General features: G+C 37.8%; 1 protein-coding gene across 1 annotated transcript in view; it reads right to left on the bottom strand.

The window, feature by feature from the left end:
• The window catches only part of ADGRV1 (adhesion G protein-coupled receptor V1), a 524,455-nt gene extending 504,353 nt beyond the window's left edge, over nt 1-20,102 (bottom strand). The window contains exon 1 of the mRNA XM_073887989.1: nt 19,996-20,102. Within this exon, the coding sequence (XP_073744090.1) occupies nt 19,996-20,017 (22 nt within the window). The 5' untranslated portion in view covers nt 20,018-20,102. The remainder of the gene's footprint in view (nt 1-19,995) is intronic.
• Nucleotides 20,103-27,109: the final 7,007 nt, after the last annotated feature.

The following is a 27,109-nucleotide window of genomic DNA, read 5'->3' as shown; positions in this document are numbered from 1 at the left end:
TTTCTTACTTTTTACCCAATGTCCTTTTTCTGTTCCAGGACTTCATCCAGGATACCACATTCCATTTAGTTTTCATGTTTTCTTAGGCTCCTCGTGGCTGTGACAGTTTCTCATTTTTTTCTTATTCTTGATAACCTTATCAGTTTTGAAGAGTTCTAGCCAGGTCTTTGCAGAATGTTCCTCAACTGAGATTTGTCTGATGGTTTGTCTCATAATTAGACTGGGGTAATGGGTTTTGCAGGAAGGCCACAGAGGCAGAGTGACATTCTCATTACATCACATAAAGGTACATGCTATCAACACGATTTACTACACCTGGCTAAGACAGTATTTGTTAGGGTTCTCCCCTGCAAAGTTACTTTCTTCTCCCCACCCCTTTCCATACCATACTCTTTAGAGGAAAGTCACTATGTGCAGCCCACCCCCACATTTTTTTAAATAATCATATTGATTTCCTTTAAATCAAATAGGCTCAACTTCCTTCCATCTGTCCACTTACTAAAAACTGTACCAACTACCGAAGAATTATGTACATTTTGTATTATAAATCTATATAACGTAGCAGTGGAACCTCATCAAAAGATGCAGGGGATACTTATGGCAGTCTAATAGAATTAATGAAATATTGAGTCATTGCACCATGAGTTTATGAAGAAGTGTTGCCAAACAGTAATCAATTTCAGATTCTGCTTCTCAATTTCGCTGAAGTCATATGTACATAAGCGCATTATTTCTTCTGTTAATAAAACTCTTGGTTTTATTGTCCCAGGTTGTAATGCTTATGTGCCCTTCTTATAGGCTCCAGCAATCTCCAAGTGACAGCTGATTTTACCATATTTATTCAACTATTTACTTGAAGCAATTGTAACATCTCCAGCAATATCACTTGTAAGCCACTTTCTAGCCACTTAAGGTCTACACTGTTCACCAGAATTCAGACTAATGGACCAATTAGTTAATGCCAATCTTCATACTAAAGAAAATGCACTGGGGCCTATCAGCTGTGTCTTTAGAGTACTCTGCCACTTACTAGCTGGGCACCTTTAGGCAGTCATTTAACCTTGTGAGTTTACTTCCTCATCTGTAAAATGAAGTAATAAGACTGCTGATTTTGGCTATCTGACCTTGGATTTATTTACCAAGTCCATAAATTTTCTGTTTTCTAATTCACCTATTTCTTCTTTAATCTTTATCAATTTCTCTAAGCTGATTGGTTTATTATAGTATTTTTTTTTAAGATTCATAAATTGAAAATTGGTTTTCATTATTCCTGCCCCAAAGCTATGTGTAACTTTGGCTGTATCTCATAGCTTTTGCTCCAACTGTAGCTTTGGCTCTATCTCATAGGGTTTGATAAGCTGAGTTCTTGCTGTTATATTCTAAAAAGTTTGTTACTGCAGATATTAGTAACACAAAGATTACTTAGAAGTGTTGGGGTTTCCCTTGTTTCCAAGTAGAAAGGAGATTTTTTTAAGTTATTCGTTTGAATAAAAAATAAGTTTCCACTTAATTTTGTTCATAACATTCTGTTTTCTGGTGAAACTTTCACTTACTTTGACACAAAATAGAATTATGTGAGCTTAACAATGATACATGAAAAAAAATTGTTGTTCTTTGGTCTTACCTGAATTTTATTAAGGTAAAGTAGTTCTTAAAGCGACCACACTGGTGGGGCACCTGGGTGGTTCAGTAGGTTAAATGTCTGACTCTTAATTTCAGCTCAGAGCATGATCTCAGGGTCATGAGATCAAACCCTGCATCAGGCTCCATACTGGGCATGGAACCTGCTTAAGATTTTCTCTCTCCCTTTCCCTCTGCCCCTAACTGCCCCCCACTCATGCTCTCTCCCTCAAAAAAAAAAAAAAAAAAAAAGTGACCACACTGGCTAAAGAGATGATGTTCACATGAATTAGGTAAAGTGCTATACAATCATTTCTGGTCCAGCTAAGTATTTCCCTTTCCATATTTGTAAAGTACTTATGTGTCATACAATCTATTATCACTGCAAGGAGCTATTTCCCTAATTTTTAAAAAAAATGCCTGTTATTCTTTTATTTATTTAAATATTTATTTAAGTAATCTTATTTAAGTAACCCCAATGTGGGTTTGAACTCACAGTCCCAAGATCAGGAGTCACATGCTCTTCCAACTAAGCCAGCCAGATGCCACTAAACGAAATACTTTTTAGATACTCAATCCCTTTATTGAACAATTTTCAAATTTTCCACAGGGCCTTAAAAACTGTACAAAATTCTAATATTAAAATAAAAGCCTTAATTTGAAGCCAAAATATCTGAATACCCACTACTTTTCCCCCAACGTCTATAATACTCAATGACTTTGAAACCTATAAAACCTAAGCATGGATTATAAACATTTCCATCCCAGGAAGTTGGAAGCCAATGACTTTACAATATTAATTTATTTCTCTACTTGCCTCATATATACTGAACTTGCGAGAAAGATTTTTAATGCTATATCAGTATACTACAATATTTTGTCAATATACTTGTACCCCTAAGGAAAATCACTGAGATTGAGCTTCTCTTTCTGTCCAATTACATAAGTAGTTTAGAGATAAAAATCAAGAAAAAGCCTAAAATCCATTTTTTTATAAATCTCTACAATGCTTGGTAAGATTACAAAAGTACTTCTACCAAGCAGGTCAAAATTTCCAAACACTAAAACACTCTTCATTGAATCCATTAAAAACTGTTAAGTGCCCTCTGAAAGTGCCACTAACTCCATAGTAAATTCATTTCAGGCTGTTTTTTTTAACTGATAAAAATGTTAAAAACATCTATTAGAACATTCAAAAATTCTAAGTCAAAGTTTGAAATCTTTCCAGTTCAGGGAAAACCTAGGAGTTTATCAGTAACAAATCATTGGAACGGGTCTGAGCTGTATAAAACATTTTGCAAGACCTTCTGATTTTTCATTTTATTTTTTCTTTTGATTTTTCATTTTAAATAAGGTGTTTGTTAAGTTTGATTTAAATTCATCTCTACAGAGAAGCAAATGCCTAATAATATATTGACTGTACTCTTTCTTACTTTCTTGAACAAGTTTTGTAACTATATCTGCGCTTTTCTCAAGACATTCATTCTAGGGGCGCCTGGGTGGCTTGATCAGTTAAGCTTTCGACTCTTGGTTTTGGCTCAGGTCATGGTCTCAGGTCGTGAGATCAAGTCCATTGCTCAGCACCAAGTCTGCTTGAAATTCTTTCCCTCTCCCTCCCCCTGAGCCCCTCCATCTGCTAGAGCGCTTTTTCTCTCTCTCTAAAATAAATAAATAAAATCTTTTTTTAAAGATTTTATTTATTTATTTCGACAGAGAGCAGGAACACAAGCAGGGAGAGTGGGGAGCCTGATGAGGAGGGAGTCTGATGTGGGCTCGATCCCAGGACCCTAGGACCATGACCTGAGCCAAAGGCAGAAGCTTAACAAATGAACCACCCAGGCGCCCCAATAAATAAATAATATCTTAAAGAAAAAAACATTCACTCTAAATCATCTCCTTTTTTTTTAATTTCTTACCTTAAATTTCCATTCTTTTGGGTCTTTCATGGTCATGATCTACCACCTACACATATTAAAAACTTAAATGTTTTTCTTCTTCCTTTTAAAAGATATAGTGCTTATTTCCGTTGTTTTAAATGTAGCCCAAACTCTGTTTCACTACTATGCTGGGGGATGACAGGATTAAATTTGATTAGAATTTTCTTACAGCTGTGATGTAATTAAAAATATTGATTCCTTGGAATCATTAATATATAACAAGTATGAACTAGTCCATTAACACTCATGGTACAAATATGTCACCATGACATTATTTCTCCAAATTAAATTAAATCCTACTCCAAACACCATGAGTCATGCTGGAAGGAAAACCAGCTTTACCTCTTGGAAGTCCCTTACTTGTTTCTCCAAGTATTCCAGTGGCATATGCACTCCTAAAGGATGTATGGTGTCTCCCCGTCTACAGTGATCCAGCTGCCACTGAGCCTCAGGACCCACTGCCCTGTCTGAACCTGGTCCTTTTCCATCCACTTAGGCTTGCTGTTTTAGTCTGTGGCCCTCATGACACACTGGCCCCAGCTCCTGGAATAGGTTAGCACTATCTTTCAGAGAAGGGCCACACAACTGCCTATACCACTTCTTTAGTACTATCTTCAGTCCACACTATTCCTAACCAGTTCCCTCCACCTATTGTTTAGTGCAAAGTCCTTCAGGAGCTTAGTCTTTTTGTTCATGCACACAACTTTTAAAGAGCCTAAAGGAAGGGCACCTGGGTGGCTCAGTGGTTAAGTGGCTGCCTTTGGCTTGGGTCACGATCCCAGAGTCCTGGGATCAAGCCCTCATGGGGCTCCCTGCTCAGTGAGGAGCCTGTTTCCTCCCCCTTCCTCTGCTGCTCCCCCCACCGCTTGGGCTTTCTCTCACTCTCTCCCAAATAAACAAATAAATAAAATCTAAAAAAAAAAAAAAAGCTTAATGGAATGTGGACGCTACTGATGGTCTTAGCTGTGGCTCTATCTAACATTCATTCATCATTTGGCAACATCCAAAAAATATCCAGAGTCTCTACAATGTGCCAGGGATTGTCTAAGGCCTGGTATGCAGCAGTAAATACGAGCAAAATCAAGACATGAAAATAGAATTTCATCTTGAATAAGTTTTTTCCTAGGGAAAAAAATAAATAAAAAAAAGGCAAATCCTCTCTAGATCAGTTTTTATCTCCCAACTGCACCCTCCACAATGATATGTGAACAGTTATTGGGAAATTGTACACCTTTATACATTAGAAATTAGAGTAATGTTTATTCTTCTTTGCTTTCATTGCTGTATCAGAATCCCCATCAATATTAACTGCCTACCTCTGAACATTTATATTTCAGAACTTCCCTTCCCTCAGAATTCTCTCTTCCTCCACCTCCACAGACTGTCTCCAAAAATGCAACACCCATACTCCCCTAAGAATAATCCACCATCCATACTCCTGACCCCATTCTTTCATGTTTAAGATTTTACTCCTATTAATCTCTCTACCTCTTCTCTTGCTCTTCTCCCTCCACCCCAGTCCTCCCTATCTCCCAAATGCAGTCTTCCTACCTACAAACAATCCCCCATCCTCAGCCTTGCTTCTTCTTCAAGCTTCCATCTCAACTCTATCCATCCCTGCAATATCAAATTTAAACTTTCCCTCTGAGACGTCTCAGCTTTTCCTAATCCCTATAAAAGACTTTAAATTCCAACTTTTAAATGTTCACATAAGTTCTCAGAAATGTGTTCCCCAAAGTGTGTTCTATGCAATGCTATGGCCAAACTAAAGAATTCTTTTGTGAACTATGTTTAGGAAGTAAATTTGTATGGATACTATACATACCTTCTTAAACGTTTAAAATACTTAAAGCATAAAACAAACACCAAAAAGGCCTAAACACAGACTTAACTTTATTTAACCTATCATTTCTCAAATTTATAATGACCACAGAACAAGTTTCCCCTGTTGATACCTATTTACATCCTACAGAACTAGACTCATATTGTCAACTCCCTAGACATTTCCAAGTAGCTACCCCACAGTATCTAGCAAGCGATTTTGACTATAGTAGGCAATTATACTTGTTAAATAAAGCCCCAATCCTACATGTTGACCTCAAGACACTTTTGCCTAACTGCTAGGTATGTCCATACACATGTCCTACCAGTCCCTCCAACATGTCTCAAACCAAAACAAAATGTTACAGACCTCCCAACACACCCTCTTCCTCTATTCCTTAACTCTACATCCTTGTAGTTGAGTACCTCTCTCTTATAAATGACTTATAATATCATTTCTTGACTTACAACTGCATCCATCATCCAGTATACTTTGGTCTCCTTAAGAAGGGATGTTATACTTTATCTATCTTTGCATCCTCCTCTGCACCAAGCCTAGTCTTAGTCCAAATCATTAAGACTTTTTTTTTATTTTAAAAGAGAATCTGTATTATAGGAAATTATAAACACTTGTTTTGGGGTCACACTGCTAGGTCAAATCCACGCCCTGTCCCTACCATCTGTGTTAGGTTGGCAAGTGGCTTAGTGTCTCTAAAACTCAGATGTATCTATAAACCTCAGATTTCTCATGAAAATGTGGGTTTAAATCATCTACCTCAAAGGGAAGTCATGAGGATTAGAAGAAGTGAGATATGTGGCACTCTTAGCACACTGCCTAACATACAGCAACCACTCATAACTCACCCAATTCATATTAACAAAACCGAAGTTTCCACAAGCATATATCAAGAAGTAAGATTCCAGGTTGAAATTATTTTTAGCAACTTGCTCCAGCAATGCTTGCCCCAGAAGAAGCCAACCACAATGTAGGACATCTGACTACTTTGAGACCACCATGCTTTGAGGAAGTCCAAGCGGGCCACATGGAGAACCTGCATGGAAAGAGAGATACCTGGACAACTTCTAGTTGTCCATACATGTTATGTCCAGACGTGATATCACAACACAGACTTGGGCGTGATTAGGTGTCAGATGATTTCATGTTCAGTGACTCTCTGGCTCTAATTCTATGGTGGACTCCAAGCAAGAAGCGTCCAGAGAAGCCCTTTAAACCCCGGAGCTATGAGAGATCATCATAAATTAATTTCAGCCACTAAATTTTGGGGTGGTTTATTGATACAGCAAATAGATAACTTGAACATTTCTGTTTACTATTCTGCCATTTTAAAATACATTATTTTCCCAAATCAAATATAATGTGTCACTTTAATTATTACATATTTAAAATAATGAAGAACATATAAATTATGGATATAAACCCTCAGAGCTTAATTAAAACCTAACGATTACAATCTTCAAATTATATGAATATAGTCTCAATCCATTATCAAAACAGGGAACTTCTGATATGTTTAGTACCCAGGTGTTTTTATAAAGTGAAAAAGCAGGAATATTAATCAAAACAAAAATATAGACAAATCTCTCATCTTTTGCTTTTCCTAAGCTGTTTTCCTCCTTATCTTCCATTCCTCAATTTCTTCTTTCAGCTGCAATGCATTCCTTGAAGAGAGAACACATTCTCCATCCACCCACCCACCCATACACGTATTCACATCCTTCTAAGAAATTCTCTATACCTAAAACTTACCTTTGAAGAAAATTCACAAGTGAAAAGGAAGCCTTTAATGGAATTCATTGTGTGCATCACTACAAAATCTTTCATCTCTTGACTTTGCCTTAGGTGATCTGGTGTCATAAATTGAAATAAGGGAGTCTTTTTCTAATAATGCAGTGACTCCCCCAGACTTGCCTCTTTCATTATTTTGCTTTTAATGAATATGTCCAGGGCACAAAATACTTTGAAGTTATACCACCCACTGTGTCCTCACCTTCTATCAGAGTAATTGTCCCTTCCTTCAATCATAAAATTTAGGCTAATCAACTGGTTTTAAAAAAAGATACCTATATCATTTTACTCTATATTTTTTTACAGTTCATGAAAGACAATTTTTTTGTTTATTCTTATTCCTCCAACTTTAAATTTTAACTTAATCCTATTTTAAATCCAGAGTTCCATTTAAGTTTAGCAAAGTCAACTGTGAGGGTTGAGGGTATCAGAAGGTAGGCAGACTAAGAGTGAAAATTTTACAAGAACTTGCTTACTTGAATGACTCTTCTAAGTTGGACTTGCTTTCCCATTATCAGAGCACATTCTCTCCCACCCTAAATATCTCCCATTTCCCCAACTCCCGCTGTGTCCTATAACTTTAAATATTCACTTGGGGTTTAGGATATACTAGAAGGATGGTAATAGGAAAAATGACTGAAAGGACAGATGGTCACTTCCTTCTTAGGTCACTTTCTCATGAGGCTTCCTGATGCCACATCCATCTGGTTTTCCTTCTAAATCTTTCAGCCTCCTTTGCTCGATCCTTGTCTTCTTCCCGACCTCTGCATGATAAACTATTCTAGTTCTCAGACCCAGACCTCTTCTCCGTCCACACTCACTCTCACTGTGATCTCATTCACCTTACTACTATAAACATAATCTTCCAAATTTACATCTCCAGCCAAACTTCTTCCCCAAATTCTAGATTCACACATCCAACAGACTGTTTCACATCTCCTGGTGTTGACAATTTTTTAACCTAATTTTTATTTTGGAATAAATAACACATTTACATAAATCCAAACTTAAGCCTATATAACAAGGTATATTCAGAGAATTCTCACTTCCATCCACCTAGTCCTTTCCTTCCCCTATAGATAACCATTTTTACTAGCCCTTGAATTATGTTGCCAATGTTTCTTTGCAAAAATAACTATATATAGATAAACTGAAATAAATAAAGCAACTGTATATCAAGTGATGTTCTAATCACACAGACAAAATAATTATATCTAGTGACTTTAGAAAATAGTATTTTGACTGACCACAGAACAAATTCTAATGACAAATACAGCTGCAAAGAAAGCTTATATACTTCATTCAATATCCTTATTGTCAGTAGTCAGTATTATTGTGTTTAAATTATATTTTTATATTGTAGGATATACATTTTGGAACATTTTATATGTTGTAGAATATATATTTTGAAACTACATATGTTTATAAGAAAGGGCAAATAATAAGTCATTACATAAGAGAAAATAGAAATGACAATAAAACCGAAGAAATTATATAAAGTATCTGGAAGGTTAAATTTAAATTGGAAACACCAGTTATCACCTCATGCCTTTTATTGTTTGTAAACTACATATTTCTGACTTTGTCTATTAAAAAGGCTTAGAAGTAATGACAACTCAGTAAGAATAAGCATCACTAGTGCTCAGATTTTTGTCTCTAAACACCATTCCCCAGTAAAACCAGGGTTTCTTATAGAAATAACTGATGTCTGGGGAGGGAAATATGCAAAATGAACCTGAGTATCTTGTACCACCAAGGAAGCTATTAAAGATTAGTAAGGTTACATCGATGGGGTAGAGGAACATGAAAGGGCTCCCATTAGCCAAAGACTAAAATTTTTGCGCATCTAAAGGGTAATGATTGCAATTCTTTCAATCACACTGAATATATAAATCTTTATGTTCATAAGTACACTAAAATAAACGAATAAATAAATCTCACTAGTCACTCCTGAAAGTAACTGGAGCATCAATGTCTTACTCTGAAATTAACATTTAAGAGGGAAGAATTAAATATTTATCTGTCTATTCTGGGTAAACTCCTTTTCAGAATAACCAAATAGCCTAGCCATTAAGGAAAAGTTCTTCCTTAAAGAATTCCAGCTAATGTGTCAAGGACAGAGTTAACAAAGCACATGTTTGTAACTCCTAATAAAATAATTGTAAAGTGATCATTTATGGATGAAACAATCAGATAAAAATCAATTCAAACTGAATTAAAGGCTTGAACATAAGACTTGAAGCCATAAAACTCCTAGAAGAAATTACAGGGTGTAGTGTCCTTGTCATCAGTCTTGGCAATTATTTCTTTAATTTGACACCAAAAGCAAAAGGAACAAAAGCAAAAACAAGAGAAACTACATCAAACTAAAAAAACTTCTGCAACACAAAGGAAACCACAACAAAATTAAAAGGTAGCCTGCAAAATGAGAAAAACTACTTGCAAATCCTATAGTGATAAGGAGTTAATATCCAAAATACATAAAGAACTCGTACAACTCAATACCAAAAAACAAACAATCTGATTAAAAAATGGGTAAAGGACATTTCCAGAAGGTATACAAATGGCTAACAGGTACATAAAAAGGTACTCAACATGATTAATCAGTCATCAGAAGAATGCAAATCAAAGCCACAATAAAATATCACTTTATTCTTATTGGAATGGCTATAATCAAAAAGACAAGAGATAACTGTGCTCATAAAGCCCTTGCAAGTTGTAGATTTATGAGCAAAGTAAGTAGTTATTTTAAGTTACTAAGTTTTAGAGTGGTTAGTTATGACTGAAGCATATATAAATTTGGGGTTCCTCTTCAAGTAAGAGTGTACAAAATTAAATACAAAATTGTTAGAGGTATTATCTCTCTTTGCATTCTCTTGCTTTCAAATCTTTCTAAGTCCTTTTGCCTAATGTGTGTCCCTTGTAAACAACATGTAATTGATTTCTATAATGTTTGGTCTTCTCTGATAATCTCTGTGCTCTTACTGAGGAGTTTAATTTATAGTCATTTACTACAATTAGTCTTACAATTAGATCCTTTTCTGTTATTTGTGCTTTTTGCCCTGCTCTTATGCAGTTTTATTTTCTCTTCTCTTGCTTCCTTTCACTGTGCTTGTGGATTGATAAGTTTGTTCTTTGAGAGATATCATTTTTGTCCTGTAAATTTTTAAAAGTTTAAAGTTAAATATCTTCACCTACAATAAAAGGATCTTAGAATATTCAAAACCAATCCTTTGTCACACAAACCCTACTAACATGCTAATTTTATGATATAAGGTCTATCTTATTTTGCTTAACTCTCAATGTGTAGCAATAGAATTATAAAATTTAATCGTTGATATTCTTTGTTTATCCAAATGTTTATTCTTGACTTCAGTCAACATTCCTTACATCTTAGACCTTTCTGGGATCATTTCCTTCTTTCTGAAGTTCATGAGATAACAGGTAAATCCTACTGAAATGTTATTGGTGTCTGTGACAGACAAAATAGACTTCAAGGCAAAAAGCATATAAAGACAGTCACTATATAATAACAAAAATATCAACTTACCAGGAGATAAGCTAAAACAGAGCTTCAAAATATATGTAAAAAAACCCTGCTAGAACACCAAAGAGAAGTGAGGGATTTTAATATTCTCTCTCTCTCCTTTTCTATATTTAATATATCAAGTACATAAAAATTAGGAAGGATATGGAAGGTATGAACCACAGAGTTATTAAGCTTGATCTGAGGGGCATACAGAATATACCCTCAACAATCAGAGAATACAATGTTATTTTGAGCACAGAAGAAAGGTTTATAAAAATTGACAACAAATTCCAAAAATTGGGTAGCACCTAGTGCTTGTGTTCTGATTACAATAAAATTCATTTATAAATTAACAATACCAAAAAACCAAAATAAAGCAGCATCAATTGGAAATTTTTTAAAAGGCCCTAGACAGAGAGACACCTGGGTGGCTTAGTTGGTTAAGCATCCAACTCTTGGTTTTGGCTCACATCATGATCTCAGGATTCTGAGATCAAGCCCCGAATCAGGCTCTGCCCTTAGCATGGAGTCCACTTGTCTCTCTCCCTTCCCCCCTTGCTCTGATTCTCTCTCTCAAATAAATAAATAAAATCTTTTTAAAAATAAATAAAATAAAAGGCCCTAGAAAGACTCATCAGTCAAAAGAGCAATTATCCTAGAAATCAGAACCTGAATGATGTAAAACCTAATTGGAGGGTTTAGGAAGACCTCCTTAAGGAAGTACCTATATTAGAAAATGAAAAGGCCACAAGATTAATGTGCTAAGGATCCAAAAGAAGTCTATAAAAGTAAGAAAGGAAAAGAAATGTTAGGGGCTGATGCTTGAGCTCTAGTAGCTTCAAGGTAAATTTAAATCCTCTTCAGGAATCTAGAGGAGGCCAAAGGAGCAAAGGAAGAGTGTGTCCTTCATGCACCCTAATCATCAAAAACTTGGGTTTCACTTTTGACAATATTAGCTAATAGCAGCTAAAATCTAGGCTATTGTAATGCCTTTACATGTGTTAACTTCTTTGATCCTCATAGCAACCATTTAAAATATAAGTACTATTATTATACTTATTTTCTGATGAGGAACCTGACATATAGATTAAATATATTTGTCAAGATTAGACCTCAGAAATCCAAAGCCAAGATACAAACCTAAGCTCTCAAGGTCCAGATCCCATGTTTTTAACTAAATATTAGATTAATATTCTCTATTAAGAAAGGAATCTTGCTAGGAAAGATCTTGTAGGAAAGATAATTTTAAAAGCCACTGTATCTATATGTCCTATCATATAAAAACGTCATTAAATGAAAAATGCACATCTTTATTTTCTTCTATAATCAAACCTAGCCTCTTATTGGCAGCATAGCCTACTCACCAGCACAGTCTACTGAAGAGACCAGCCCTATACCTAATCCTTAATGATGTAACAAGAACGGTCATATTATGTAGAATTTCACACTCACAGTGATTTTCCATTTGCAAGGTAATTAATTGTCGGCATAGATTCTATTTGTGGATAACACGATATTTTAATAAGAGCAGAGGCAATGAAAGAAGGCAAATAGGCAGCCCTAATTCTCTCCATGCTTACATTCATCTCCTGGGGAGGGAGGGAAAAGGAGTTAGCTGTCTCGAAGAGTAGGGTTAAGATTTCTAAACACAGTGCCAATGAAATCATTAGGATTTTAAAATGTTAAAAATTACTATAAAATCTGAATTTTGAGGTCAGTAGCTACAATAAAATGTAAAACTAGAACTCACCCACTCAGCATGTTTTTCAAGTCCATGGTAGAGTGCTTCAGTAAACACTGAATGAATGAATGGCCAACCCTCAATATAACAGCACTCATGAATATTAGTGAGAAATAAAAGGAAGATGAAGTAAAATCCCCTAAGCCAAAACAGCTTCTGGAAATTCTATTAATTATATTATGTCAAGTTCTCAGGTAGTAGGTTTAGCACTGACTTATAAAAACTAGGGCCTTCTAATCACCTAAAAACAAGAACAATTTCCTGAGTTTGCTGACTTTCTCCAAGAAAGGTACTTAAATATTATGTAAAACTGCCACTCAGGATCAAATTGCTTTGTAATGGTATTCAAAGATTATTTCTAATTATTTATAATTTTGGTAACAAATGTTCAAGAGAAGTGAAGTCCTGATTGAAGTTTGGAAATATTTTTATTATAGTGAGATTTTCAATGTAATGCTACCTGGTGAAACAGATCTACTTATATTAGGAAATTTAAGATAAGAAGTCAATTCATTTTAAAATTAATAGAAATGTTTTTTGTGAGACACCAAAAAATAATAGAGTATGATCATTACTGTGATCATTAAGGAGTGGACAACTTTTGGACATTAAATTGAAGACCTGAGTTTGTTGCTGTTTTTAATTCTGTTGACTTTTATAAATCTTCATTTCATCTACAAACAGTTAATAACTTTCAATCATGTGGTTAAGGTTACATGAATTAATTCATGTGAACCTATGTTGTAAGTCACAAAGTACCAAGCAAATATATTTTTTAGGTTTTTTCAAAAACCTTAAAATATTTTGCCTCCACCAAAACTGGACAAATTTGTTCAAATTTATTTGTTCAAATTTGTTCATCTTATAAAGTACATCAGACCCTTTCAGGAAATTAGTTAAGGTTTCAGATAAACAAACGCATAAATGCACACACACACAGTTCATTAGTGAACTGGACTTTTCTTTCACCTAAAGCCCAATTCTCAATCAAGTGATTTATTGAATTGCCCTCCTTATCGAAACATTTTAAACCTTCTGTAATTTGTCTTAGAAGCAAAAATATTGTTTTTCTCATTTTGGTAGTTCAACCCATATCATTTAGGTGAATCCCTACTGAAAACACAGAAGTCATTAGAGAACTGAATTCAGTGTGCATCAAATAATATCCAATCACATTTCTGACGTTAGCATATCCTAGACAGGTCAATTATTGTCCCAGCCTGCACCATACTTCTTTCTTAAAAAAAACCACAGCCAGTGGTGAGGGAGAAGTCATTGGCTCCAAGTTCTTCCTTTATGTTGTTTTCTCACAATTTGGCCCTGTCTCAAATGTCTTAGTTAACTGGCAGAAGTCTATGCAAGGAAAGTTCCAAGCGACGAACCTTCAAGCCACACCTGATACATCTGCCCCATAACGTGACCCTGAGCTTAAAAGAAGGTATAAAAGAAAAGGGATACATTTCTCCTGAATGCATCCTGGCTATTTTATCCACCCTCCCAAGTGACCCAGCAATTCTACTCCTAGATATATAACCAACAGAACTGAAAACATATGTTCACACAAAAACTTATATACAAATGTCCATAATATAATAGTCAAAAAGTAGAAACAACCCAAATGTCCCTCAATTGATGAATGGATAAAGGCAGTATATTCATGTAAACATACAAAGAAATATTGTTCAGCTATAAAAAAAAGAATAAAGTAGTGATTCATGCTACAGCACGATAACTTTGAAAACAGTACCGTGAGTAACAGAAGGCAGACACATAAGGCCACATACTATAAGATTCCAGTCACATGAAATGTCCAGAAAAGCCACATCTATAAGACACAGATTGGTTGCCAGGGACTTGGGGGTGGGAGAGGATGGGGTGGGAAAGCTAATGGGTACCGAATTTCTTTTTGAGGTGATAAAAATGTTCTGGAACAGACACAGTGGTGACAGTTGTCCAACTCTGTAAATATATTAAAAGCCACTGAATTACTTTTAAAAAAATCCAACCAACCCTGCACTTCCAACCATCTCTTTCTCTTCTTTCAACAGCCGCAGTCAAGTTGATCTAATGTGTATCTGGGACAAGACACCTGGATCACTCCTCCCTCTGCACCCCTGATCCAGGCTATTCCCTGGGCCCTTCTCTCTACCTCTCTCCACTCCCTCTTCTTCTCCACCACTCTGCAAAGTCCAGATCAGGTCCCACTTTTTCCACAACACTTTCCATCCCTAGCTGACTAGTCTGCCAAAGGACAGGTAAGCCTTCTTTATTTCATGCCTGCTCACCAACACTGCTGAATTTAGTTGAATAATATACAAATGACTCTAATTATAGGTACAGATAGGGCTTTCTCTTTATATCAGAGGTTGGAAATTTAAAAGATAGTGCATTCTTTCATATACGTTCTCAAATTATATTGATCACTTGCCAGGCTTATATCTGAAACATTTCTCTTATGCCTTTTCAGTGAAACATTATTTGAAAAATGAGAAATGTATTATTTTATTTCCAAATAATTACATAAGTACAACTTTGCAAAAACAGTGTTGCATAAAAAGATGAGCTAAATTGAATTACTGCCCCATGACACGGATTAAAGGATAGTTTCATTCCAATTATCTTAACAAAAGGATTATCAAAACATACAGTGGTACCTTAAGAAGAATATGATATGTGCATGAAGTATATTAATACTACATAATTATCAGAATTCATGACTAAAGAAGCTAACAAAATCTTATCTTCAATTAGCACACAAATACAAACCCTTGAATTATGTCCACAGTATGCTTCAGAGCACTTGCTCACTTGTTATAATGCTTAAAAAAATTCTTTTCTCTTTTACACATATTCCCCAAAGAATTCTTTCTTGTGGAAAGAGTGCAAAGTCAATATAAATAATTAAGAATTGCTTCTTGTTAATTTTGAGTCATCTTACTTAATTCCCTCTATATAACATACATACCTTCTGTTCACTGTGCCCAATGCATGCAGAAATAAACTATTAAGAGTGCCACACAATGCCTTTTTTGAAGTTGTATTTTGAAGCTATTCTATTTGAAGCTATTCTGTATCTTTCAACCTGTGCCACATTTCAATAATGACTATTTAATAATTACAATCATCGCCTTATTAGCGTGGCATTTCATTTTCCTTGCCTTATGGCACCCCACAGTTGAAGGCAAAGAAAACTCTCTGTTGATTAGTTATTTAAGAGCAGCAACAATAACTATGCTGGAGAGAAGGCTACTTGGAAAGGATTACATGGGAGCTGGAGCTCAACTGCCTCAGACAGAGAGCAGCAAATTATAAGCCCAAGTACTTCATTGCATGTAACCAAATTGGCTAGTTGAAATGCTAATTGCCTTTCAGCAAAACTAAAGACAGACAGGGGACCTTGTGCTTCAGAGAATGAAATGCATTTTTCCGCCACTTCTGCACTATTGTCTTGCTGAGAATCATTTGAAATCTATTCATAAAGGTAGCTCTTTCCCTAACCTTTAAAATGTGGGAAATTTATTTAGCCCCTACCAGCACCTCCAAAGCACTGATGTGCCAAGATGTGAACAGATGGTTGGATTTAAGCCACGTTAAGCCCCTAATAAAGTAAGGCATGAAAGAATTCCATGTTCAAATATATAGCAGAAATCAAGAAAATGTGCCTAGGAAAAGGGAATTTTGAATAACAAATACATTTATGAATTAAAGTAATCAAATAACATCTTTAAAACATTAATATTTTCAATGTAATTATATTCAAATGCATATGGAAAGAGCTATCATTGCCTATCTCATAGAGACCCCCAGTCTCCCTTTATACCTGATAATTTTGTATTAGTTCAAAACTCATTTATGGAGAATTATTCCAACAGCCAGTTTTCCCCCTTTATATGAAAAAGAGTCCATTCGGGGTTTTCAGAATCCTGAATAAATGAATGAGAAATGCCCTATCAGCATCCTGCCCTCATTCTGAGGTATAGCCAGCCTTACGCCTGACTGCACCAGAAAGGGCCCCATGACCACCTGCCCAGCAGCTGGGGGAGGGACTTGGTCTGGTACATTTTAAAGTGTATAGTGTGTCACAGTAGAATCAGAAAACACGGCCTTTGTATTACCACAGCCTCCTGTGTCCCAGCTCCACCCTTCTCCTCCTCTTCCACACTTCCATTGGGGCAACAGAGCTCGGGTGCTGTGGCCTCTTGTGTGGCCTGACATCCTGACACATTGGGGAACCCTCCATACATGCAAAGATGCCTCCTGTCCACCCCCCATCCTGCTTTGTGAAGGGAGAAAAACAGGCATGCATGCATGGAGAAATCAACTTTCTGTACTACTTCATTCTGTATGAGAATTTTTATTTTCATTTCTCAGCAAGTATCATTATTTATATAAAGTTTGAGCTGCCTGAGAGTGATAGAATACTAAGACTAAGTAGAGCTTTAAATTGTAAACAGTTCCAATAAGTCATTCAGCTCTCACCCTGATTCAGAAGGGGTTATGGGGAAAAAAGACATCTCTCTGGCTATATTTTCACCAAAATCTTTGGACAGTGGAGTTCCAGGTGATTTTTCTTTCTGCTGTACTGTTTGAATTTCCTACATGATTTTGTATTATCTTTATAATCAGAAAAAAAGTTACTTCCAAGTCAAAGAGAGAGAGAGATGTACACTCAACTGCATGAAATACTAAGCTGTTTTACTTTTCCCACAAAATCAGGGAAATGCCCATCCAAATCTCTCCCTGGTCACACTACATTTTATAATCAAATTAAGCAATCATCATCTAAGGAGTTCAATATGCTTTAAAAGCATCCATAAATTATCTGGTTGCCCTCTATGTGAAGTAAAAGTAATGACAGCACAGTGCTTGCACGGTACAGATTTTTGGACCCAGTGCATAAAATGACTTATCAGAGGTAAGTACAAAGCCTATAACAAATTCAATATATTAACAACTTTGCTCAACTCTAGAGATACTAGAGAAACATATAGTCCCCGGCCTCAAAGATTTAGTATCCTAATTGGGCAACCTTGAAATTTGCAGTAACAGGACAGAAATATTAAAAAAGAGCACGAGGCAGTGCTTGGTTGAGTGTCAAAAATTAAACATGTAATGACCAAGTTAATCAGTTATCATGCTTCTCACTTATTAGTTTATAGAAATATCCAGGTGACTCAAGTCATAAATGCAAAAAGAGAACCTGTGACTTTAAATCTCTCAAATTTTCTATGTTTCAGTTTCCCCAAGTAGTTTCAAAATAAAGGGGTTGATCCAGTTTGGCTCCAAATTTCCTCCCAGTGCTTAAGGAGTGCAACGGTGTATTCACAGCCTACGACTTTCTGAACATTAAAGGATCACACACCCAATCTAAGGCAAAATGTATTTTCTTTGTGGGTCCTCCCAGGTCACAGATCTTTCTGCCTCAGTTTTTTTTTTTTATCTGCAAATCAGGATATTAGTATTTGATGATAAATACAAAGTTACTCTTTTTAAAGGGCCTAGAATTCCTAACATAAAATGGGCATTCAGTAAATGTAGTATACTATTATCATTCACTGTCGGGGCATGAACAAAAGGGTTTAGTCACAGCTAATTCTGTTGTGAACACTCTTTTTCTTTGGGTAGAACATGGGCAAGGACACCTGCAAGTATAAAGACCTATGAAATACTTTGCCTCACACTAGCCTCTGCCTTACTGTATTGTTTCTAATCGTTATTTTTATTACCATCAAAGTATTTGTGTTCTAAATATGTCTCACATTATCCTTTTCCAACAATGAATACAATTGGCATTCAATATTTGATATGTATACAGCATAAAACTATAACTGCTGTTATTAAAATATAATACATGTTGACTGACACATGATTTCTATTTCTGATATCAAGACTCAATGTTGTTCCATAATCTACCTGTACCTCATTATGTACTTACATTTTAGTCTAAGATTATTTTTAGTTGATGTTTATAGGTAGTTTCAGCTTTTAATCATCACATTCAGTATAGGGTAGAGCTTAGAGCACTCAGGAAAGACCCTTGATCAGCTTTTACTAACTGAGGAACTTTTGCAAGGAGCTTAAACTTTCCATGCCTCAATACCATTATCTGTAAATTGGGATAATACTAATCTATGGTCTTGTGGTAAGTGTTAAATAATCTATATAAAGGGCTTCTCAGAATTCATTACATAAGAGACATTCAGTATGGGGTGGCGGCTACTGTGACTCATCATGGAAAAAACATGGAGATAGGATTTGATCATACTTATTTTTAGTGTACACATGTTGGCTACTTCTTTTAAAAAGTTATAAAGAAGCTTACCATTTCTACCTGAAATAGGCCTTTTCAGTCACCTGGTTCCATCCCTTTATTTTGTAAATGAGGAAAAATCAGGTGCAGAAGGATGGATGAATGTCCAAAGTCAGAGTAAGTTAACGGCAAGCCAAGACATATCTAATTGCAGATATTTAAAAGATTTTATTATAGCACAGTTCACTCTGTATCTGGCACCCCCTATAGTAAATCACCCCCCCAAAAAAAATTGTTGGTGTTCCTTTGTATCTTGACTAGAACATCTTTTTTAATGACTTTTTTTTGTTCTATCTAGCCGTTTTGATAAATGACACACAAACGGTAGAAAAAAGCACTTTAGTAATGTAAGGTAATAACTTCAGAATTTTTAAATAATGCTGTATTAGCTAAGGTATATTTTTTTAGCTTCATCCTAATGGTTGGTAATTATGCATTCTCATGATTTGATATGAGTAATTTCTAAAAGAGTCCACAGCTTACATATAAACACATTACACACATTTTTAAAGGTTGTGGATTTCATGAAATGTTAAAAGTCGGTTTAAAATAAAAGTTACGAGTAAGTTAGTATTGCACCTTAAAATGAGTTTCTTCCCCCCATGAACACTAGCATAGTTTCTTAGTTTTAATTTTAAGAAAAAAAATCTATTTTAAAATAGCTGAAGACTTAAAAATGTCTAAGCTTTTTAAAAAAATATATTATTCTGCGGCTCCAGGCTAATCCCAAACTCCCTGAGAGCAACATATTTCACTGAAAATTCTTCGACACAGCGGTTATTTGTGAACATAAGACTCCTTAAGTTTATTTCAACGTTCCCGTTATTAATTATTACCTGTGGCGCGCCGTTCTTGGTCGGTTATTTTCCAAGCAGACTTTTTGAAATTAAAGCTAGGGTTCGGGTTTCAAACAGGCAGAAAGAGAGGAAAAGAAAGTTTTCCCTCTGCTCATTCCCACTTCGCACCTTCCCAGAGATCAAGCTGCTTTTGAAGGGGCGGCGGGCAGGAACCGAGCTCAGCCCTGGGCAGAGTGGACGCTGACAGCTCGGCGGGATTAGCTGCAGCCGGCGGCGCGGGGCGCACGCCCTGCCTCCGGCGCCCACGCCTCCACCTCCAGCAACAGGTGCGGGAGCAGCCCCCGCCCCCCAACCCCCAGGCGCGCGGCGCGTGCGGTGCCGCTCCCTTGTAGCACTGGGATGCTCGCAGCACCATCCCCCAGCCATGGCCTACCTAGCCCTGGGGACACCGACATCCGCGCGCGCCCTGCGGTCCCCGCCGGTCCCTTTCGCACACCGTCGTTCTGCCTCCCGCTCGCGTCCCCAGGCTTCGCCGGGGCTGCTGGTCCTCTCTCCCCGTGTCGGGTCAAGAAGGTGGCTCCATTCTCCTCCCCTCTCTCTCCTCCCCCTCCATCCTCCGTCTGCTCCAATAGGACTCGCGGCTCCCCGGGCTGCGCTCACCTGACCAGTGGAGCGGGGGTGGCTGCCCAAGGCAGCGCGCCCCCGTCTGCGCAGCGGGCAGCCAGGTCTGCGCTCTGGCGTCGGGAACACCCTGCAGTGGCCATCCCTAATGGACTATTCCGGCAGCGAGGCGCCTAAGCTGACCCGCCTGCGCGCCGGAACCTCGGATCTGGACTCGGCTCGCACAGCACGGGTGAAGTATGCGCTTTGCGCTTTCAAGTGATGTACTCTTTGACTAAACTTTCTAGTTTGTCCCATTAGGCACAGGGACACCACCCACCCCCCTCCGCCCCCCAACTGGCCGGCACTCCGCCCTGGGTACTCCACTGTAAGCAATTCCCGGTGTTCTTTCTGAGGAGAAAAGCCGTTTACTGATTCTTGTTCCTTTCCGAAGGACATTTATTTTAACTTTGACTGAAGCACCCACCCCACCCCCCGAGATGTTCACAATGAGAATGTGCGCACAGATTGATGGAATATTAGAAATGAGGACCCTACTCCTACATGTACTTATAAACGGAGACTAAGGTCAACTTATAGGTGAATTATGTCTCCTTTATAAACGAGGGTTAATTCCTACATCATACGGGTTGTTAGAAGGATTAGATGAATGAGATCGTGTGTGAATTGCAACGCTACATCTGACACGTGGTAAACCCCAACAGATGTTGGCAATTATTCCCAGGGCTTAAAAAAGTAAAGCCCCCAAGGTCAGATCATATCATCCGCAACGTGCAAATGCCCATCTGCGCTAGAGAAAAGCACATGCAGCATTCTTGGAAGTTTCAAACGGGGGAGGACGTTAAAGATTAGCAATTGGCAGTCCAACACCATCTCACTGCTGATCTTATGGACGAAAAAATTAAAATAAATGCTGATTGAATGGCTTATAGTCAGAAACAAGAGTAGATCTTATGTCTCCTAATTCCAAACACAGGGAATAGGGTATCCTTTTGTAATGAATCTCAATTGGAATAACTAGAAAGATAGTTACTTTGAGTTGCAACAGATAGTTACTTTGAGTTGCAAACTGCTTTCAAGCAGTACTAATTTAGCATTATTATGGGCTATTGCTGAACATCTCATCTCACAGCTGCAACAGTCAACAAACAGCTGGGCACTTCAGGGAAAAGGGTTCTGGTACAGAAACTGCGTAGGAATGCAAATGATGCACTTTAAAGCATAAGAACAGGTAATGAGAAGAACAGCCTAAATGATCAAGGACATTGAATAGCTTTCCTGTGATGCTCAACTACAAAGGCGGACCTGGGTCTAGAAACTGTAAATCCATGTGGCATAGTGAGAGTAGACACAGATGTGCTTACTATAACCTACACTAAGGAAACTGAAACATGGAGACAATTTATAGTCAAGACAGTGAATCAATTATTCATGCAGTGATAACGTGAAACAGAAAAATATAATATTAGAAAAATGTTTTGTTCACATTGTTATAAACATGTGTTCACTGTTAATATGCCCCATAGATTAACAGCTTTAGATTAATCAATATTCTATATTCAACCCATGGTTTTATTATATTATTTGTAAAAAAGGCTTTATTTGCAGCTAAATATTACTTTAGTTTATTCAGACCCTGACAAGGTCAGTGTCTATCAAACTGTTCTGGCTTAATCATTGTTTCACCAAGTCCTGTGATTAAAAACATTCTCCACAACTGGACTTTCTCAGCGTGCATTTTCACTCTGGGTAGGATACCACCTTAGGCACTGTGATGAATTGAAATGAAACCTTAAACCCACTCTCCTTCTTAAAGCTACTTCAGGGAACTAAGTAATTCATTAACAGTTTCTCCTGAGCGTTTAGGAAGAAGACACTGGAAGGCACTGTGTGAAAAACAGTGATCCCTAAAACACAATCCCAAGTGCACCAAGCTTGCACTCTCTAGGGTGAAAGTTTAATGAGCTGCAAAAGCCGAAGATGACAAGCAAAAAATGAGCATCCCAGAGGGGGCTAGAGATGTCCCAAGAGGAAGAAATTATGTGGAATGGTGAAAACCTCTCCAGAGAGCTAATGACCTTTGCCTTGAAAAATAAAACACCAGGAAACAGAAAAGCTGGTACTTTTAGCACAGGTATGTGACAGGGTGGTGTAGATGCTATCAAATGCTGAAAGTATTCACTGGATGCCCAACACACTTAAATTCTAACTCTTTACATGGACTAAAAGGACCACATAATTCTGCCCCCACTTTCCTCTCTAGCCTCATCTTATAGCATTCTCCCTCTTTTCACTGTATTCCTATCACACTGATCTTCTTTCTGTGGCTCAAACACATCAAAATCATTCCTGCCTCAAAACCTATGCACAAACCTTCCCCTCTGCATGGCACACTGTTGACGGAAATCTTCATATGGCTGGCTTCTCTATCTCCTTCATTTAAGGGGTAGCTCAACTATCCCTTCCTCACAGGCATCTGCCCTGATAACTTCCACAGGCACTCTTAACCATTACCTTGTTGTATTTTCTTTATATCATTTATCCTAATAAATACCTTATTTGCTTATTTAGGTGTTTTTGTCTACCCGTAAGAATAAAAGCTCCATGAGGGGTAGGTCCTATGTCTCTCATTCGCTACTCCATACCTAGTAGCTAGAATGGGCTCTAGGATATGGTAGTAGAAATTCAACACATCTGGAGGAGAAGGAGGGAGGGCAGGCAGGCCTATATAATAGAATAGGGTTCGGTGAAGAACCTGGAAGGCTATCATATAAAAATGATTCCCAAAGCCTATGTCCTGGTGCTTCACAGTTCAGCATTAGAAAACATGACTTGATCCCATAATAAAATACAAATACACCTGAAACAGATATTCTAAACTTCTTTCATCATTTATAGCACCATGAGATTTTGTTCTTCAAGTCATGCTTTGATAACAAAAACAGAAAGGAAGTGGATTCCTGGGCATGTGGATGTTGAAAGGAAAGTTAAAATTTGAGAAGACAAAGGTGGCCAAATTCCTAATTCTGCCTCAATGAGGCACTGATGGAGTCTAAGTCTTTTTTCCTATAGTAATCATCAAATCACTTTTTGGTAACTAAATTTCACACAGTCAAAAGTAATTCATTTGCTTAAACCCTATAAGAAAAGTACTGATGTCATACAATTTTTCTTCCTTCTTCAATTTAGTTAGCCTTGCATACTAAGTAACACTTATAAATTTTCTCCAAAGATTTTTGTAGTTCCTTGAAAAAGCTATTTCTCATATTTGACACTCTGAGTTCAGATATCTAAGTGTAGGCACACATAAGGGAATTTTATCCAAGGAACAAAACCAAGTTTAGGCAGTCTCCACTTTGCCTAACCTCCTACAAGCAGGATGTTACTTCAAGAGGGTCCAAATCTGGGGCACCTGGGTGGCTCAGTTGGTTAGATGTCTGCCATGGGCTCAGGCCATGATCCCAGGGTCCTGGGATCAAGCCCCACCTCAGGATCTCTCTCTCTCTGTCAAATAAATAAATAAAATCTTAAAACCAAAAAAAGAGTGTCCAAATCTGTCTGCCAGAGGCTTCTTCCATTTAAGCCCTAAGTCCCAGATAGGAAATAAATTTAGACTTGTCAGGAGCTTGCCAGACTTGGACTCCTCTTTCTCTCCACACTCTCATCAGACCCACTAGGCTACTAGTCCCCCATCTCTCCTCCCTTGCACACCAATATGTAGTAAAGTTCTCAATAACATGTAGCATTTATCATCTTAGCCCTCCATAATGGAAAAACAGAGCTTAAACCCGCTTTCTCAAAAAGCCTGGGGACATAGTAGTAGCTCATTAAATATTTGTTGGATGAATGATGTCACTAGACAGATAAGTAAGGAGAAAGCCCCACTGTCAGACCCAGAATTAGAATTTGTGAGCCAAAGGGAATTATTCCTGCCACAAAGGGATCAGAGAATCCATTTAATAACTGAGCATACTTGAAGCGGAGATTCTGTTCCCAGATCAGGAAAAAACAAGTATTCTTTGGAAATAAAAAGCCTCAAAAAATCTGAGCGATTCCTTGAACAGTCAGTCCCTCACACGGAGCTAATTCTTGGTGTTACCAATTACATGAACACTACTCCACACAGATTTTCATTTAACTGTATCTCTTGCTTGCTAATACGTAAAAGCATACAGCCTCTGAGCTGCCAGACCTTGCTTTTCCTGTTTTTCAGATGCTACCATAATCCTGCTAGCTGCAACTCGTATTTTAAATGAGTACCTATTTAACCAGAAGTATTGCTAGACACTCCCAATATGAACGTGGACAAAATGCAGTCTTTGCCCTCCTGTAGCCTGCTTTGAGTGGGGGAAAGAAGATACAAAATTGTGGTCATTCGAAGTACAATGTGACCATTGCTGTCAGAGAGATACAAAAATGGTTCAAAGAAGGGAGAGATGAAATTACTGGATTGCATCAAGATACCTTTGCTCTTATCTCTGACAGATCTGTCACCCCGCCCTGTTTTGGTTCCCAGGACTTGCTGTTATCTTGCCTCACAGAACAGACAGGTGCTCGCAATTACCTCTGGACCTGAGTGAGCCATGCTGTGATTAAATCACGCTGAACAGAACATATACAAAAATAGTTTTAAACCTCTATGGCAGGGGTCAGAAAACTTTTTCAATAAAGGGCCAGACAGTAAATATTTTAGACTTGGGAGCCATGCAGTCTCTGTCACAACTGTTCAAGTCTGTTGCTGTAGTGTGAAAGCCCCCAAGGCCAATATGTAAACAGACGGGCATGGCTCTGTTCCAATAAAACTGATTCACAAAAGCAGGCAATGGCGAGAAATGTGGGAAGGGCCACAGTTTGCTGACCCCTGCTCTATGCAGAAGCAAAAGTTACTTCAGTTATCAGGTTCTGTTTTGATACTTGTATTTTAAATTGATTAATTCACTCAATAATCATTTATTGAGCACCAGTGATATATGATGCTTTGCACATGTAAAGATGAATTGGCATATGGTCCCAGTCCTCAAGAAGCTTTCTTAGCTGAATTTGCTGTCCTGTTCCACAAGGACATATTTTATATATTCTAGTCCTGATTCTTTGCAAGAAATCTGGAATATTCCCTGTCCTAGGTCCTCATTTTTGTAATCTGCTGTTTCTTTTTTCTCTCTGCCTAATTTCTGATCAATATTTTCTTTTTCTTTTCTTTTTTTTAAAGATTTTATTTATTTATTTGACAGAGAGGGACAGCAAGAGAGGGAACACAAGCAGGGGGAGTGGGAGAGGGAGAAGCAGGCTTCCGGTGGAGCAGGGAGCCCGATGTGGGGCTCGATCCCAGGGTCCTGGGATCATGACCTGAGCCGAAGGCAGATGCTTAACGACTGAGCCACCCAGGCGCCCCTCTGATCAGTATTTTCATCTGAGCTTCATAACATCTATATATTCAGATTCTCGCTGAACTCTTGCTTGCTCTAATCTAAAATTCTTACCCTTAACTGTCTTGCCTAGAGTTCTTCATTCTTGCCCTCTTTGAAAACAACAACAGCAACAGCAAAAAGGAAAGAAAAGAAAAAAAGAAACAAAAGGAAGCAGCTAACAGGTGTTATCACCATATGTACCAACTGGGGCTTCCTGTTCACTTGCTGTGAACATTGTACAGTATTATAAGTCAATGTACTGAATAGGCTATTTTCATCTCCCCTAGAACAGGGGATTTAGCCCAAGCCGGGAACAAAGAAACAAGCACCCAACTTCGAAAGAAAGCTACCAAATGCTGAGACCAGATTCTGCTTCCAGCGCTTTTTAAGAGGTAAAATGACAATATAGAACAATCACCTATCTCCTCACCCCAGGGGAAAGAATTAGCCATGAGGGGAGGGAGGATCTGGCTTTTTTCTCTCCTCCTCTCTGGAAAGGAAGGACTGGCCAACTTCTCCTGCTATTGATTACTGGCTCAGGCCAATAGATTTGTTGATCTGTCCGGCCACTAAAAGGAAAGAGACCTGGGAAAGAAAGACGGTAGGAGAGAGAGAAAGAGTGCAAGTCAGCAGATCCACTCTCATCTTTGTACAAGAACGTGTAGATCTCCTGTAGATTGTGATAGTGCAGAAGCTGCGGTATGGCATAATCTGGCCAACACCTGACCCTACAGGATGGATAGCCTCCGCAGTGAAAGGATCCCAGGTACAAGAGGCTGTGTACTTCCAGGGACTAGCTGAAGAAGATGCTTAAGAGAGAACCTACTTCAAGGAACCATGCAAAGGGGAGGGCTCACAGAATGCACCGAACTTATCTGTATGCCTTTGAGAAAATCAGCATGCCAGTCACACAGGGTTTAGCTCCTCGGTGTTTTCTGGAGAACAGCCAGATCCATAAAAAAGGGCACTATGCCCATAAGCAGTCAAAGAGATGGTTATCCTCCTAGTCTCCCTCTCAACTCTCAGTATTAGAAGAGTTAAACCTTGAGAGAGTGCCAAATCCTAACCACTAGACAACCAGGGAGGCTCAGAAGAGTGAAGCCTTGAAATGGAATAGGTAGAAAAGAGAGATAATTCTAAAATCAGAATCAACGCACACATATGCTCTATACATGTTAATAACTCACCATGCTTCGACCCCATTTCAGGTAATGAGTAGGAGGAAACTTTGGATATGATCTGAGATGGCCATGTAATGAAGTTGTGGAATATCCTCCAAGAGAGTAGAAAAGAATTACTTGACATGGAAGAGATAGAAAAGAGACTGGAGACAATAATACTTTCATGTTCATGTTTGAAGTTCATGTTTGACCCATGCTGAATTAAAACTCCCCGGTGAACTAGTTAGGTAGGCATTACTGAAAGTGTGTACTGTGAATTTCAGTTCCCCAAGCTTGCAAAAGGCAAAAGCCTCAGTAATTAAATCACAAATGTGGGAAACATCGTTAGAAAATCATG

Source organism: Callorhinus ursinus, unplaced genomic scaffold (assembly GCF_003265705.2).
Source record: "Callorhinus ursinus isolate GAN/ISIS: 27379988/994484 unplaced genomic scaffold, GSC_fseal_2.0 scaffold3, whole genome shotgun sequence".
NCBI lineage: Eukaryota > Metazoa > Chordata > Mammalia > Carnivora > Otariidae > Callorhinus > Callorhinus ursinus.
Note: the sequence above shows the minus strand (reverse complement) of the source record. Positions and strands in the feature narration are given on the sequence as shown.